This window comes from Drosophila mauritiana, chromosome 3L, assembly GCF_004382145.1.
Source record: "Drosophila mauritiana strain mau12 chromosome 3L, ASM438214v1, whole genome shotgun sequence".
Classification (NCBI taxonomy): domain Eukaryota; kingdom Metazoa; phylum Arthropoda; class Insecta; order Diptera; family Drosophilidae; genus Drosophila; species Drosophila mauritiana.
This window is the reverse complement of record NC_046669.1, coordinates 10,837,074-10,852,337: the sequence shown is the minus strand read 5'-3', so window position 1 is coordinate 10,852,337 and position 15,264 is coordinate 10,837,074. Positions and strand designations below refer to the sequence as shown.

The window sequence follows — 15,264 nt, the reverse complement described above, 5'->3', positions numbered from 1 at the left end:
AAAATAACAACCGAGTCTTGATGCAAACTCGAGTTAAGTAACTTAAACCTTTTCAAAAAATATCTTAAAATGTTTCAATGAATACTACAGATACCGAAAAATACGTCTAAAACTATTCTCTTATTCAAGTAAACTACAACATAAAATGTTTAAACCTGACAGGGCTAAATAGCAAGGAACTTCAATCATTTTTTAACAAAATACAAATACCTTTCAATAAATTGATAAACTTTTCTTAAAAATTTTCAAAGTAATCAATACAATGGTTTTATTCCTTCAAATAAAGATATGGTACCATTTTGGGTTTTTTAGAGGTTTACAAGTTCGTTTATTTTTGACAGAATCTTTGTTAGTTTCGAAAACGGAAGCATGTTGGTGATCTACATTGATTTGGATAATATTATATCTTCTAGTGGCTTCAGGCGGCAGCATCAATCAACTGGTTTAGAGTCCTGCAGTCGCTCTTCTCGTAAAGGGAGGCCTCATCCAGGCAGATTTCTGAAGGCTGTGGCCCCATTTCATAAATCTGCCTTTGCTCGTTTCGGCATTTGATTAGATACTTTGAATATTTTACGTGTATTTACCATCGCCGTTTTTGGTTCGAGGTTCGGAATTTCGACCGTTCGTATCTTTTTAAAATACCAATTCGGATTTTTCCATCGGAAAGACAGCAACAGTAGAGTTCTACTAATCTTTGTGCTAGTTAATCTAATCTGGTGCATCGTCTAACAAGCTTACAATATGTGGCACTAAATCTATAATCTATTTTCTGGGGCTTTTCGAAACCCTAACTCTACGAATTAAAGATATTTTGTATCAGATTTCTCTTATAATATTGGTAATATGCAAAAAGATTTAATAGAGATATTTAAAAATATTAAAACTCCATTTTCTGGTCATATTATTTAATGTTCTTACTGGTTTTTGGAACTTACTTGTTTGGTTTGCGAATTAAAACCTTTTATATCCAATAGAGTATATGTCAAGCAGTTGAAATTCATTTTTGCATTGGTCATTCGCCAAGAAAGTCGATTTATATCATAGACCAAGAGACAACATGACAAGCTTACATGCTTAATGATTAACAAAATGATTAAATTAAACAAAAATATATTTAAAATAAATGTAGTAATAGTTCTATGCTTAAGTATCTGAGCTGATGAAATTGCTTTGAAAACTAATTTGAAACTAATTTTTAACTTTCAAATTCAATTGGAAATGTATCTTATCTCTTATCTTTAACTTTTTAAAAAACAAATTTAATTGATCTGATCTTGTGATCATCTAATCACTTTGATGATATCTCTTGCGCTTGAATGTGAATCGTTCTGACTTTAGCAAAGGAGTATCTATAGCTTTTTGGATCCTGCATTCTACTGTGTGGTACTAAAAAGATAACTCAACATCGATGGCTGCACGTGAAAGCTTATAGTTGCCTCTTCCCACTTGGTACGAATCAGACGCTGCAACGGCGTGTTGAGCGTCGACTCCTCCTTGGCGACCACATCGTTACCACCGCTAGCGCCACTAGCAGCACCACCAACACCGCCGCTAGCGCCACCCACACCGCCGCCGGCAGCAGCACCTCCTCCACCGGAAACGGTCGTTGGCGACGTTGCGCCATCCTCCTTTCCGGACATCGAGGTACTCTCCGGCGTGATTGGTTGTCGCTCCAACATGACCAATGCCTGCTCGTTGTACGTCCGATTGTCGATGGTCATCAGTATCTGGTGACCGGAGCAGCTGTAGTAATTCACATCGAAACGCGACTCCGCATGATAGTTGCGCAACAGATCCGGATTCTTGTTGAAGATCACGCCAAAGTGACCCGTGCAGCTGGTTATCCAGATGGGATAGTTGGGCGTCTTGAGTCGCGAGCCCGGCTGACGGGACTGATTAACCGCAGCCTTATATTTAATATACAATAAAAGATTTAATAGTAAATTAAAATTATATGAATATAATATATGTAGGTCATAAATGTAAATTGAAATTTTGAAATAAGGTTTTTGAAAAATTCCAAAATTAATTCCACTTACGCTAGCTGACTCGATGTCCCAGAGCAGGAGACCAATCATACATCTTTTGAGGACGCCGTACTGCGGAACCGCCTGGAAGAACCAAAGTATACCCATTGCAGTCTGGGGATAATCTTTCAAAATCCGCTACCCACATAGCTACTCTCGTCGCCCACATTTACAACACCATTATGGATATAGGGCGTGGCACGTCCCGTCAGCAGCAACGTGACAATCATCAGGGATCCCTCCTCGTGATTGCTCGACGTCAGGGGCGAGGATTTGGCCGAGTCCAGATCCGTTCGAACTCTGCAAAAACATTCGAAAGTATTCACCGCCGAGGGGTACAATTAAATGGATTATAAAGGGTTCTCTGGAACCAGAGAATGGCATTTGCATGCACAGGACACTTGGCTCTTACTTTCCCATGGATCGCGTGAGGACGGCGCTATATAGAAACAGCAGGGTGCCTGGGGTCTCCTCTTCTGTAAACTTTTAGGCAGGTTAAGTGCAAACTGTTTGATCAAATGGCTGGGCAAGTAAGTAAGTTAACTTTGTGGGTCTTACGTATTTGAAATTTCGCTTCAAAAAGTATTCCAACTCGTCGTTGGGCGACAGCGTGAAAACATAGAGCTGCAAATGGTAATTTGATCAGGAATTTATAATATAAGCATCAAATCGTATAACATCCTTTTACTACAAGTTTAATTCCTTTCAATTTCTAAATTTAAATGTGATATTTTTTAAAATTTTAAGCACGTATTGCTTTTATTAGATCAATAACGTTGACTTATGCAATTGTGGCACGTACCTTCTCGGTGACGGAATCATGGAAATAGCAGGCGCTGTGGTCCACGAACACCTCGTCCTCCGACGGCAGCACCATGGTGACCTTGCCCTTGTCCGAGATGGTGCGCAGTATTTCCAAGAGGGCGCAGAACAAGGCCTCCCTCTGCATATCGGCGGTGGCCAGGAGCGGGCTGAAATAAAAACCCACACAAGCACTCTGCAAAACCAAGTCGAAAACCGGAAACGGAAATGGAAACGCACTCGGTAAGCGAAGCCACGCGACTGGTCTTCCGGGCGAAGAGCAGATACTTCAGAACGAATCCCTGGACGACGGACAACAGACCACGTGTGGCGTTCCGGGGCGAACGAAGGCCGTAGGCCAGCTCCTCCTTGGGAGCACCAAACACAAAGGACGTCTGTAGCCATTCGGCTCGCATGGGAATTGCGGCGGTACCGAAAACCAAATTGCGCAGATCCTAAACGATGGCACAAAATCTACAGGATCATATGGCGTCCAAGTCCGGATGACTGCTAATTACCGTGGCCAATTCGGCGGTTATAGGCGTGCCGCCCTGCGTGATGAACTCTTTGTTCATTTTTGTTTTCTCTAATTAGCTGCTGATTTCCGTTTCCGCTAGAGACCTTTGCTCCACTCTGCGACTCGTCGGCGAATGATTTCTCGTCGAGCACGGTTCCGGACTCCAAGTCGAGCCCAGAGGTGGAGGCTTTGGCAGACAGCTCCCAGGCATTTCACACTTCAGCATGGATTTTTAATTTCATATTTAGCCGTGGGCGCACGGGGCGTATGCGCAACTAAGCAGAAGCCAGTAAGGTGGCAGTTGGTTACAGTGGGATCATTTCGTTTTCATTTCATTATTAGTTACTAAACAGAAAATATTAGTGCTAAGGGAAGACTTGCAGTTCAGCACAGCAATAGCTAGAATGCTTCCACCTTTTTTGTGGCCCACTGTGATGGGTTTTAGGCTTAGGCTGAGAGGGTCGTTTGCTGTCTGTCAGTCAGCGAAAGTAACTTTAAATGAAATTGAATTGAATTTAGTTCTGTGTGCGGCACACGAAACTCGATGTATGTGGCACAATAAGTGAAAGTGTTACGGCGGGACGCGATGGAGACGAAGGCGTAGACATGGGACAGAGGACATGGGCTTGGCCATAGGTGGAGGTTACATTTAGCTTGAATCTGGCATGTTGCAGCCTGTCAGGGCGCTCCACACAACCGGAAATATGTAGTTGACGCCCATTTGTGCCTATTCCGAGGCAAAGGAACACCTGTACCCAGGAGCAGTTGTGTGTGTGTGTGTGAGCATTACTGGGTGTTAATATTCCAATGATACACCGGAAAGACATTCCAGTTCCCACCGCAGTATGGCTCAGGCATTTTAAATTTAGACAGCACTCATGTTTCGGGCAGGCTACCCTCGATTGATTTGTTGAATTTTTGGGAGGGCCTAAATGGAAGTGAAAGTGGCCCAATAACTGGCTGATTGGCTGTCTGGCTGGTTATAACCTTGGGCAAGTCAGCGTCAATTTTATTAAAGTCCCAAACTGGCATGCACACCACGGCTTAACACCAGTGGTGAATGCCGCATTTTCTTGGCTTGGTAAATCGAAAATGCCCCCGGGGTGTCCGAAGTGATCAGATGCAGCCAAACTGTTGAAGGCTAATCTTCCCGCCTCTCAGTAAACTCGCTGGTGACTGGCAGTCATTACAAGTGATTAGTAAATTTATTCAGAAATCCTACACCTTAATTGCCAATTAAAAGTAAAGCATCATAAAGGCATAAATACTTTGCTCATCGCTTTAGAATAAAAATGTGCTTGCACACTATAAAAACTACATATATTCTCCAACTTATTCTCTGTCATATTATAAAACAATTACATTCATATTGTCATGGTTCGACGGTTTTTTCGCCTATCAAGTTGAACACTTACAAGGTTACATATTTCTGAGAATAAGTTAGTGGAATAAAAATGTTGTATACATTTACATACAAAAGTACACTTTGAACTTATGATTTAGGCGAAAAGCAAACGGTTAGCGTGGTTATTTCAACATATCAGGCTCCGGAGGCTGCATTATCTCTTTCATCACAGTTCTCGCAGAGGCAGGAGCCCGACCCACTAGGTACAGGATGTTGAAGTACCAGTCGAGGAGATACAGCTTGAAGGCTGACAGAAACAGACAGTACTCGAAGTATATGCGTCCACTCAGCCAACGGATATATTGCACGGGAGACCTTCTATTGTGCTGCATATAAAGACACTTCTGGGCATATCGCGCCATGACCCGAGGACGATTCACCACGTCCCCATGCTGATGACTAATGGCACGCACTGTGTTCAGATTACGCACCTAGTTCAATAGGTAAATATGTATCTTAGCTGACAAGTGTGTATATATAGCTACAAAACTTACCACGAACAACATGCTTCGGGGCATCTCCTTCAGGGTGCCCATGATGTGCTCGAAGTTGTTCCTGGCTATCTCCTGCATGTGATCGATGTCCTCCTGCGTCAGTTTGCCGCGTATGCGACCACCTCGATTCCGTATGGGCTGCTGGAAGAGCACTTCGGCGAAGCGCATGTAGTCACCGATACCGATCTTCTCGGCGGCGGCCTGCATTCGATTCTCGTGGCGCAGAACGGTGGCCTCCCAGAACTCGCAGAGTGGACCTCGCACATTTTGAGGCAGTTCTTCGTAAAGTCCATGATCCAGCAAGATGATGTCCGCACTCCCGTTTTTTCTATTTTTTCTCACAAAAACTTTATAAGAAGTGAGGATATTTAAATTAAAACATTATATAGGTAGTTTTCACAAGTTAACCCACTATTTCCTGGATGAGGATCGGCGTGCACGAAGCCAGTGTAGAAAATCTGTTCAGCAAAGGCCTCAAAGAGCTTCACATCGATGTCCTTTAAGCTGAGTTTTTCCTTTTCAATAGTCTTAAGATCGCTGATCTTGCATCCATCCATCCACTCAAGAGTAAGAACGCGCTGAGAAAAAACAATAATTAATGAAGCTACTAGCTACTAGTAGCTACTAAATCAATGTACAATATTTTCAAATGCTTAAAACCTATATAAACTCACCGTTTTAGTATACGACCAATGCACCTTGGGGACGTGGACATAGCTGAACTTTTTCATGTCCTTGGCGCAGCGTTCGGCATTTTGTCCCTCCTGCAAAAAGTTGAGCTCCAGCACCAGGTTCTTACGCAGGTCATTCAAGATCCACCCGAAGTTGTAGTCCTTGAAGAAGAACTCGACAATGTCCTGAAGAAAGATGATGGTGCCTAGGTCGCTGATGAATCGCTTCTGCAGATCATTGTATTGCACCTTGACGGCCACCTGCTCGCCGCTGGGCAGCTTGGCTTTGAATACCTGCGCCAAGCTGGCGGCCGCCACGGGCTGATAGTCGAACTCCTGGTATATCTCCTCGGGCAACTGGCCAAAATCTCTGCGAAAGACCTTCTGGACATCCGCTTGGGTGGTGGGCAGACATCTATCCTGCAGCAGGGACAGCGTGCTGGTGTATTCCACGGGCAGTATGTGATTGATGGCCGCGAATCCTTGGCCCACCTTGATGTACAGACCACCGTTGAGCAGGCACGTCTCCAGCAGTCGCTCGGCGCTCTTCTTGTGGAGCAGCTTCACCTTTGTTTCGTACTCCGGATCGTTCTCGTCCAGCCGCAGATAGTCAGCGGCTATCAATCCTGCTGTTTTTAAGGATCGTACAAATCGCACGGAGGCGCCGCAGTAGGTGAAGTCATTTACTATCCCATCGTAAGCCAGGCCGCCTGCGCCGACTGCCAAAAGACTCAATCGCAATACAGGACGACCGCCTTTCTGGACACTAGCTTCTTGCTGACCATGGAGTGCTCTTTTGCCTTGAATCCGTGTCCCGAGGCTCAGCAACTGACGCACACGCTAAGTTTTTGAATATATGAATTCTCTGGTATTGATAATGCACATCAGCTTTGTAGAACTCACCTGGAGAGGTCGCATTTTCCGTCCGCCAGCTGCAAAGTTCACGGAATGTTTACTCTTTGGACACCTGTCGCAATATCAGCTGGAAAGGCCGAACAGCTGTTTGTGGAGCCGCCGTGATGATAGCAACAGCGCGATGATGGGGCAACATCGTCATCGTCACCCGCGCATTTGGTTTCAATTTCCGCGGTTTCAGAATTTCAAGTGTTTTTGACTTACTAACTGCTTGAAAAGTGTCATTCAATAATACGAAGCACTCTATTCATAGAAGAGCATTTGTTTCTGTAAACTTCCGCTGTACACCAGTTCAGCTCTAATATGTTGCAATTGACTGATTTCATGTCTAAGTAATAGTTCATATATTAAAAAAAAGCACCATAAGTTAAATAAAATTAACAATCATTTATTAACATTTCACTAAACCGTTTTTTTTGCTGCCAAAACTAAATATACTGAACATATAATTATGTTGGTATTTTGCTTAAGTACCAAAATCGTATCTTTTTGAATCATCCGCGCAAGGTCACACTGCTTTGTTGAGTCTTGATTCGGTTCTGCATTTTTTCTGTTTGCGGCGACGGCGGCGCGTTTGAAGTATTGTTTTCAAGTGCAGCAGATTGTTTATTTTACGCCCACCCAACTGTGTAAACAAATCCAGTGCAGGGCATTAAACCAGTGAGCTCCAAACCCTCAAGCAACCAAGATGTCGGGCACCATACTGGAGAACCTGAGTGGCCGCAAGCTGTCCATATTGGTGGCCACTTTGCTGCTCTGCCAGGTGCTGTGCTTCCTGCTGGGCGGTCTGTATGCCCCCCTGCCCGCGGGCCATGTCACCGTGCTGGGATCGCTGTGCCGCGAGGATCACGCCCGCCAGAATGACACCGGTTTCCTGCTGTACTCACGCGGCGCAGGAGCCTGCATCCCAGTGACGCGAGAGGAGGTGGAGCAGGATTCAACAAAGATGGCCAATGAGTTGGTGCACGTTTTCCAAATGCCGCTGCCTCGTGACCTGCGCGACCTGGACTACTCCCGCTGGCAGCAGAATCTGATCGGTGTGCTACAAGTGGAGTTCGGCTATGATTCGTCGTCGGAGCTAAGGGAGCCGCCCAGGGAACTTCAGTTGACTATTGACATGCGTCTGGCGTACCGAAATAAGGGGGATCCCGACAACGGCTGGAAGTTGTACGCCCACGGCGTGGAGCACCGCTACCTGGATTGTGTGACTTCTCATGTCGGTCCCACAGAAACGCTGTACTCATGCGACATGATCCCGCTGTTCGAACTGGGCGCATTGCACCACAGCTTCTATCTGCTGAACTTGCGTTTCCCGCTGGACACACCGAGCCAGATGAACCTGCAGTTCGGCCACATGCACGATCTCACGTTGACAGCTATTCATCAGAACGGAGGATTCACCCAGATTTGGCTGTTGCTGAAGACAATGCTGTTTCCCTTTGTTGTGGGCATCATGATATGGTTCTGGAGGCGGGTGCATCTGCTGCAGCGATCCCCCGCCCTGCTGGAGTATATGCTCATATATTTGGGAGCCGCTCTGACCTTCCTCAACCTACCGCTGGAGTACTTGTCGCTGGTCTACGAGATGCCCTACATGCTGCTGCTAAGTGACATTCGCCAAGGCATCTTTTATGCCATGCTGCTCACGTTCTGGCTGGTCTTCGCCGGTGAGCACATGCTCATTCAGGATGCTCCGAACAAGTCGACCATTCGCTCGCGTTACTGGAAACATCTCTCGGCCGTCGTGGTGGGCTGCATCTCGCTGTTCGTCTTCGACATCTGCGAAAGGGGCGTGCAGCTGCGCAATCCGTTTTACTCGATCTGGACAACGCCGCTGGGCGCTAAGGTGGCCATGACCTTCATTGTTCTGGCCGGAGTTTCGGCAGCCATATATTTCCTCTTTCTGTGCTACATGATATGGAAGGTGTTTAGGAATATTGGCGACAAGCGCACCTCGCTGCCTTCGATGTCCCAGGCGCGTCGACTCCATTATGAAGGTAGGATATCCATTTTTAAGTCCATTCAGATTAAACCATTTATGAATTAGACATTGAAACATGCTCGAAATCCAATTTGAATCATACATTTAAAAATTCTTAATCCAAAAATATCTCATACATTTTTCTCGTCAATATGCGTCTTCCATGCTCAGATTTCATATCTTAATTAAGTTGGCGGTACACACTTGTTTATTTTGAAACGTTTTTTCAGTTAAATTAGACCAGGATGTTGAAGATTGGGCCGGAATAGCATATTTTTACTCAAAAGCTTTTACCCTGCTTTGCGGTTCTATTAAAATGACACTTATCTCAATATTTCTTAAACGTGAGGCAAATGAAAGTAAAGGTATGACAAAAAAGTTTTAACTATGATTCAATGTTGTATCCAGAAGCTACACTAAACTCATGCCGCCTTTGGAACTAATAAGTTTCAAATTTATTCACATCATCCGATGTAAATTAGCATAAACAATAAATTGAAATGAAAACAAACTAAAGCTTTTAATACGCTAATATTAAATCCAGTTTTAATAAGTTTAAATCTCAATTATGTCTAAATTTCAGGTCTCATCTACCGCTTCAAGTTTTTGATGCTGGCCACCCTTGTATGTGCAGCTCTGACCGTCGCCGGCTTCATTATGGGCCAGATGGCCGAGGGCCAGTGGGACTGGAACGACAATGTGGCAATTCAGCCAACTTCCGCCTTCCTGACCGGCGTCTACGGCATGTGGAACATCTATATCTTTGCCCTGCTCATCCTGTACGCGCCCAGTCACAAGCAATGGCCCACCATGCACCACAGTGACGAGACCACGCAGTCGAATGAGAATATAGTGGCCTCAGCTGCCAGCGAGGAGATCGAGTTCAGTCACCTGCCATCGGACTCCAATCCCAGCGAGATCTCCTCCCTCACCTCGTTCACACGCAAGGTAGCCTTCGATTAGGCGGCAGGACTCGAAGAGTATTGTTTTCTAAAGGGTTGTGTGCCAAACTGAGATCACAATTTGGCCTGCAGCCGCAACGCTTAAAGTGTGTGCTCATTTAATTACCATAGTCAGTAGCAATTCTTGCCTAGTTTTGCATTCTGTGCATTCGACAACGCGATCAGCATTATTACTTATCATTAACTTATAGATTGTCTAGTTTCTCTCAGCATGCTCAAAGTGTACGATTTTATCAAATGTATTTTTATGTATGCGCCTCGGCAGTATTATCTATTGATGTCCAATTGTGCTAGCTTGTAAGTTTTAACATATATATCAAATAACATTTTATACGTGTATTTACGTTCAAGGGTGGTCCCACTTTATTGCTGAACATCTTGCCTCGGAAACTATATGTTTAATATTGAATGATTTCGAATGGTATTTTAAAATGATATTATTCATATAGTTTCAAGTGCCAAATTGTACACATTAAAAAAAAAACTCATACAATTTATAAACTATTTTACACTTACCACCCTAAAATATTTATCCAGAGAACTCTGCCCAGATTTTAAAACTAAAACGTAGAGCAATTTTGTATTCAAGTAGCAATGCATCGAATAAAAAGCAATATTGAAAATGTCGAACTGTTTTATTTCATAAATGCCCAAGACGTTATTGAATTGGTAAGGAATGCCGTTTAAAGGAACTACCAGATGATCCTTTGAGGAGTGCGATAGTTTTTCCAGTAGAACTCCTTGGTAAAGTACACGTAGAACGTGGCCACATTAAGCAGCAGATGAGCTCCGAGCTCCAGCCACTCGGCGTAACCCTTGCGAGTGTGCCGTGTGTTCAGTCGAAACAGAATGTACGGCACCAGGAAGTAGCGCAGCTCCAGGAGTCGCTGGAAGCACAGCACCAGGAAGAGACTAAGTGGAAACATTAACTTAAAGCTGTCCGGCATGTGACGCAGTCCGCAAAAGAGTACGCAAATGGAGAGCAGATAAGCAGGCGCCATGGCGTAGCGGAACCACCAGAACCGTCCATAAAGGCGGCTCCATATATAGAATGTATAGTGTCTGTTGTCGGCCAGCAGGTAGGGATGCACTTCGGTGTTTAGGTGCACCACCACCAGTATGAGCAACAACGCCAATAGGGACAGCACGCGGTTCCTGCGGATTAATTCTGCTGCCGCACGAAACTGTCGTATGGTGTTGGATATCCCGAAGCCAGCCGCAAAGATGGCGAAGTAGAAGAGCTGCGGCACATGCAAACTGGCCTCGTGGGCACTCTTATCGCCCACCACAATGGAACCATTGATGAAGAGGAATCCCACGAACGGCAGAATGATCGACGCGTAAAAACAGCACTTGGCCAAGATGCTCAGGATGCAATTGCACAGCAATTGGGGGCTGCTGAAGAGTTGAAGCCACAACTGAAAAATCAAGAAAGTTCTAATGCTTTTGCCATTATACCTGGTGCACAAGACAATGACCCACCTCTTTGCCCATCAGTCGAACATTTTCCTTGGGAACGCGCCCAGTGCGGGCGCATTGGTTGACCAACGTGTCCAGCACAGTCATTCCGGTGGCCATGCAGACCCACACGATGTTCGTCTGGCGCATGAGCACACTGGCAGCCCCGAAGACCGCCGCCGGCAAGTGCGCCTCCTGCTGCCAATAGTTGTAGAACAGAAGCACCATGGTCAGCGACAAGGTGTCCGTGTAGTAAAGGTGGCTAAAGAAGTACAGCGGCGGAAGCACGGACATCGTGATAGCCTCATGGGCGGCATATGAGTTGCCACCCGAGCCGGCCAGGATGCGCCGTCTGATCTTGTAGAGCAGCAGAATATTGATTCCGGCACCTGCTAGGCTGAGCATCCTCAGGCCCGTCACCGTGCACAGGTTTAGGGGATTCAGGAGTAGGGCGATCAGATAGAGGCCCGGAAATGTTGTTATCTTGGGATCCCACTATAAGCAAACTGGTTACGATCTCCTTGGTCAAATTAGTAGTAATCCCTCGTTTACCACATCGAATTCCTTGCGGCAAAAGGCCAATCCCTGCGGAATGTGGAACTCCTCGTCGATTACATAGTCCGATGTGCCATTCACCCGCAGGAACAGCGGCAGCGAGTACAGCACAAAGCCCACGGGCAGGATTAGTTTCCAGGACCCATTCATGGTAGGCGATCCTTTTGATCCGACGCCTTCCAAACGAGAATGCTCCAATTGGATTTGTTTATTTTTGGACTCAACCAGCCGGCAATGCGTGGAAATGCACTAACGCCTGAGCTGACATTAAAAACTACTCAAATACTGAACTAAAATACCACAACATTCAATTGAGGTATGTTTGTAAGTATGTTTAAAGTTTAAACTTATCGAGCTGATATTATCACGTTGAAGGAAGTATTTCGTTTGTACAAGAATACGGTCTGGGTCCTGGGTTATTGTTTGTTTAATTTATAAAAGTGTTTCGATATGCCTCGCCAGTTATCACTGCTGGATCTAAACAATGACTGCCTGTCCTGTATTTTGAGATTCTTACCCGCAGAGGATCACTTGCACTTTGCACACACTTGCACTCGTTTGCGAAATGTTTTCACGGATTGCGGAAGGATTTTTTATAGGAGAGTGGAACTCACTGGATTTCAAGAGGAGCTACTCCTAATGCGAGTAGTTGGGCATCTGGTGAAGGATATGCGCTCTCCGTCGAACTGGAATGCCCATGCAGATTGGCTTTGCAAAACCATCGATTGCCTAACTAACCTGGAAAGCTTCAAAACTATAAATACCAATAAAATCTATTCCAACACATATGCGCGCTAAAACCTTTAAGTTCAATTTCCCACACAGTACAACAGTTAACTTTATAAGGTTTATTAATCATTAGGTATTGGAATATACATTTCGAACTTTAACATATAAGTACATACAAACAGAATGTTTAACAAACAGTACGACTTAATGACTACCAAATATCCAGGCCAAGAAGCAACTGGAGGATCTAAGTGACAATGCCTTTAAGTGGTATGGAATGGTACATATATGCGCTATATAAAAAGTGTGATTTGTATAGATTGCGTTCGTTTGTGTTTGGTGTGATTAAGAGTGTGGTGTGGTGTGGCTGGAGCTGGAGCTTCCGGTTCATCCGGCAACCGACGACTGGTCACAGGGAAAACTCCACCTTCCGCTGTCGTTGCTACTTGTTCACACTCCGATAGATCATCGGTGCCGATCGGTCGTTGGTCTTGGTGTGTCGCAACTTGACCGTGGCGAACTGGGAGGCTCTGCAAAAGATCAATGACGTGTCCAGTTGAGGAATGCGATCCCCAATCCTTGGGACCTCTACTTACGGCTGGAAATAAAACCTAATACGGGGAATGGTGGGGCTAGCTGGGATACACGGGCTCGCTACAGGTCAGTAATCTATGGAATAGTTGCGATATATACCGCGCCTGCTAAAAACCAATTGACATTTTTGCATTATTCCGGCTAATCAATGGCGAAATAGGGCGTGAGCTTAGTCTCAAACAAAATACATTTAATGATATGCATGCAGGCACCGAAGCTCAAAGGATTGAATGTTCAATGGAGAGGTCCTTGTTCTAGAAAGTTTCCTCTGGCATGTACAGAAATGGATTGGCATTTTTCCATTGTCATCGTTGGCAAAAACACAAAATTGCAATAGCTTTTAAGAGTAATATTTAAGATATGTACATAAAACAAACAAAACAGAACTTGCCTTAGGCTAAACTAAGAAATTATACAGGGTAAATAATGCTTAATTCGAAGGAAGGAGGAGACAAGGCGAACTGGAAAAGGTTTGGGATGCTGGGGATCACTCTTACGTAACTTATCCTTTCCCCAGCCGCACTTTCCCTCCACTTTCACACTCTCTCTCTCTCTCTCTCTCTGCGCATTTTCTTATCCGGTAAGAAGACGGCGAAATTATTGTATTATTTTATACACGCACCGATCCCTAACCCTTTCTTTACTTCAGCTTGGCACTCGCGGACTTCTGGCCATGCTGTTCCTGATCCCAGAAGTCGTACCATGGTCCGTAGCTCTTGTTTCCGGCCAGGCCCTTTGAGTTCCGCTCCAAGGTGGCGCTGCTGTTGCCGATGTTATTGCCAGCGGAGGCGGAGGACTTGAGCAGGCGTGTTCGCGGCAGGATGGTAGCCGTCGGAGCTCCCGAACTGGCCGTCGAATTGCGGGTCAGTGTGCTGTCCTGGTCCTTGGAGGAGCTCTTTTTCAGCGTATTGGTCGCCGTCGTGGATGTGGAGGAGCGGAAGGTGTGGAACTCCATTTGCTGATGCTGCTGCTGGTGATGGCGCCGCATCTTGTCGTCCTTGCGCACCAGGTGATCATTGATCACGATGCAATCGTACGGATCGGAGCTAGTCGACTTGAGTTCCGCATCGGAATCCTCCTCATCCTCGCTGGTGTAATACTGCTTGAGTATGTCCTGTCGCTTCACCGTCTTCATGACCAGTCCATGGCCATGGCTGTTGTTCTTGCCCTCGCCGTCAAAGAAGTTGTTCACATCGCTGAGCTTCAGGGTTCCGTGCTCATCGCTTTCACCCTCATCCGTGGATTGTGGAAACTGCTGCTGCTGCTGGTTGCTTTTGGTGCGACTCAAAGTCAGGGATTTGTGCTGGGATCCGGTGCCGGAGACCTGTTTGTCCAACTTTCGATGTTGCTGCTGCACATGCTGCTGATCCTGCGACTGACCGCGTCGCATGGTGCTCATCCGCTCCGCCTCCGTTGGCTCCTCAATGTCAATCTCAATGGTCTTCATGATCTTCATGCGGGATTTGGGAGTATAACTGCTCCTGTGCTGCTGCGGCTGTTGCTGCTGATGCTGCTGCGGCTGTTGCTGCAGTGGCGGTTGCTGTGGACTCACTCCGTAGATATTCTCATCCTCATCGCCATACAATTCGGTGCTGGTCAGGCTGTCCTTCCGTTCGCGCTTCTCCTGCGAGGAACTGGAGTTATGCGACTTGGTCAGTGTGCCATTGCGATCCTCCTCCAAACGCCGCTCCAAGTCGTCACGATCGCGCATCTCCTCCAGATTTGGTGCCGCCACCAGGTCGCGGTGTTGCCACAAAGACATGCCGGCCAGTATATCCTCGCCATTGCGTCCGCCGCCAAATTTCCAGAACGATTTGGTGCGCTTCAGACCGGCGCTGGATGCCTGCAGAATCTCGTCATCGGAGGCAATAAGATCGTATCGCATCTTTCCCACTCCTCCGCTCTGCCGGCTCAGCCGGTGCAGGCTCTTGTCGTCGATCTGACTATCGACGCTATTCCGGAAGTTCCGGTTCAACGTCCACGAGGCCACATCCCTCGGCACCGTGTTGGTATGCGAATTGGTGTCCGCCCGGCGTCTTTTTATTTATTTATTATATTTCGGATTCGTGTGGCATAGTTTGAAGTGTGTGTTTTGGAGGGTGTGGTTTCGAAGTGTTTGAGTGTGTGTTGTGGGTGCATATTTGGTTGGTTAACA

General features: G+C 46.0%; 5 protein-coding genes across 9 annotated transcripts in view; 1 reads left to right on the top strand and 4 right to left on the bottom strand.

Annotated features, from left to right (window-relative positions):
* Positions 1-319: 319 nt before the first annotated feature.
* On the bottom strand, positions 320-3,454 carry LOC117140182 (inactive ubiquitin carboxyl-terminal hydrolase MINDY-4B). Its single transcript, XM_033302958.1, has 8 exons — positions 3,347-3,454; positions 3,069-3,283; positions 2,830-2,998; positions 2,586-2,651; positions 2,440-2,510; positions 2,174-2,327; positions 2,040-2,111; positions 320-1,907 (listed from the first exon to the last, which is right to left on the bottom strand). The coding sequence occupies exons 1-8, from the start codon at positions 3,401-3,403 to the stop codon at positions 1,374-1,376; spliced, it is 1,338 nt and encodes a 445-aa protein (XP_033158849.1). The 5' UTR covers positions 3,404-3,454; the 3' UTR covers positions 320-1,373.
* A 1,068-nt stretch (positions 3,455-4,522) lies between these two features.
* LOC117141147 (uncharacterized aarF domain-containing protein kinase 5) lies at positions 4,523-7,028 on the bottom strand. 4 transcript variants are annotated; one of them, XM_033304480.1, is made up of 5 exons: positions 6,819-7,019; positions 5,919-6,755; positions 5,657-5,855; positions 5,245-5,591; positions 4,523-5,181 (listed from the first exon to the last, which is right to left on the bottom strand). In XM_033304480.1, exons 1-5 carry the CDS (start codon positions 6,831-6,833, stop codon positions 4,873-4,875), a joined length of 1,707 nt encoding a protein of 568 aa, XP_033160371.1. In that variant the 5' UTR covers positions 6,834-7,019; the 3' UTR covers positions 4,523-4,872. The 4 variants fall into 4 exon arrangements, with proteins under 4 accessions (XP_033160371.1, XP_033160372.1, XP_033160373.1 ...); XM_033304481.1 differs by having other exon boundaries at positions 5,657-5,822; positions 6,819-7,016; XM_033304482.1 differs by lacking the exons at positions 4,523-5,181; positions 5,245-5,591 and having other exon boundaries at positions 5,713-5,865; positions 6,819-7,028.
* Positions 7,029-7,325: 297 nt separating this feature from the next.
* Positions 7,326-10,387, top strand: LOC117141792 (protein wntless). Its single transcript, XM_033305432.1, has 2 exons — positions 7,326-8,827; positions 9,395-10,387. The coding sequence occupies exons 1-2, from the start codon at positions 7,519-7,521 to the stop codon at positions 9,772-9,774; spliced, it is 1,689 nt and encodes a 562-aa protein (XP_033161323.1). The 5' UTR covers positions 7,326-7,518; the 3' UTR covers positions 9,775-10,387.
* A 2-nt stretch (positions 10,388-10,389) lies between these two features.
* LOC117141793 (putative Dol-P-Glc:Glc(2)Man(9)GlcNAc(2)-PP-Dol alpha-1,2-glucosyltransferase) lies at positions 10,390-12,044 on the bottom strand. 2 transcript variants are annotated; one of them, XM_033305433.1, is made up of 3 exons: positions 11,784-12,043; positions 11,256-11,726; positions 10,390-11,191 (listed from the first exon to the last, which is right to left on the bottom strand). In XM_033305433.1, exons 1-3 carry the CDS (start codon positions 11,934-11,936, stop codon positions 10,466-10,468), a joined length of 1,350 nt encoding a protein of 449 aa, XP_033161324.1. In that variant the 5' UTR covers positions 11,937-12,043; the 3' UTR covers positions 10,390-10,465. The 2 variants fall into 2 exon arrangements, with proteins under 2 accessions (XP_033161324.1, XP_033161325.1); XM_033305434.1 differs by having other exon boundaries at positions 10,951-11,210; positions 11,784-12,044.
* A 579-nt stretch (positions 12,045-12,623) lies between these two features.
* Positions 12,624-15,264, bottom strand: part of LOC117141791 — a 28,346-nt gene continuing 25,705 nt past the window's right edge. The window contains exon 12 of the mRNA XM_033305431.1: positions 12,624-15,145. Coding sequence (XP_033161322.1) covers positions 13,750-15,145 — 1,396 coding nt within the window. The 3' untranslated portion in view covers positions 12,624-13,749. The remainder of the gene's footprint in view (positions 15,146-15,264) is intronic.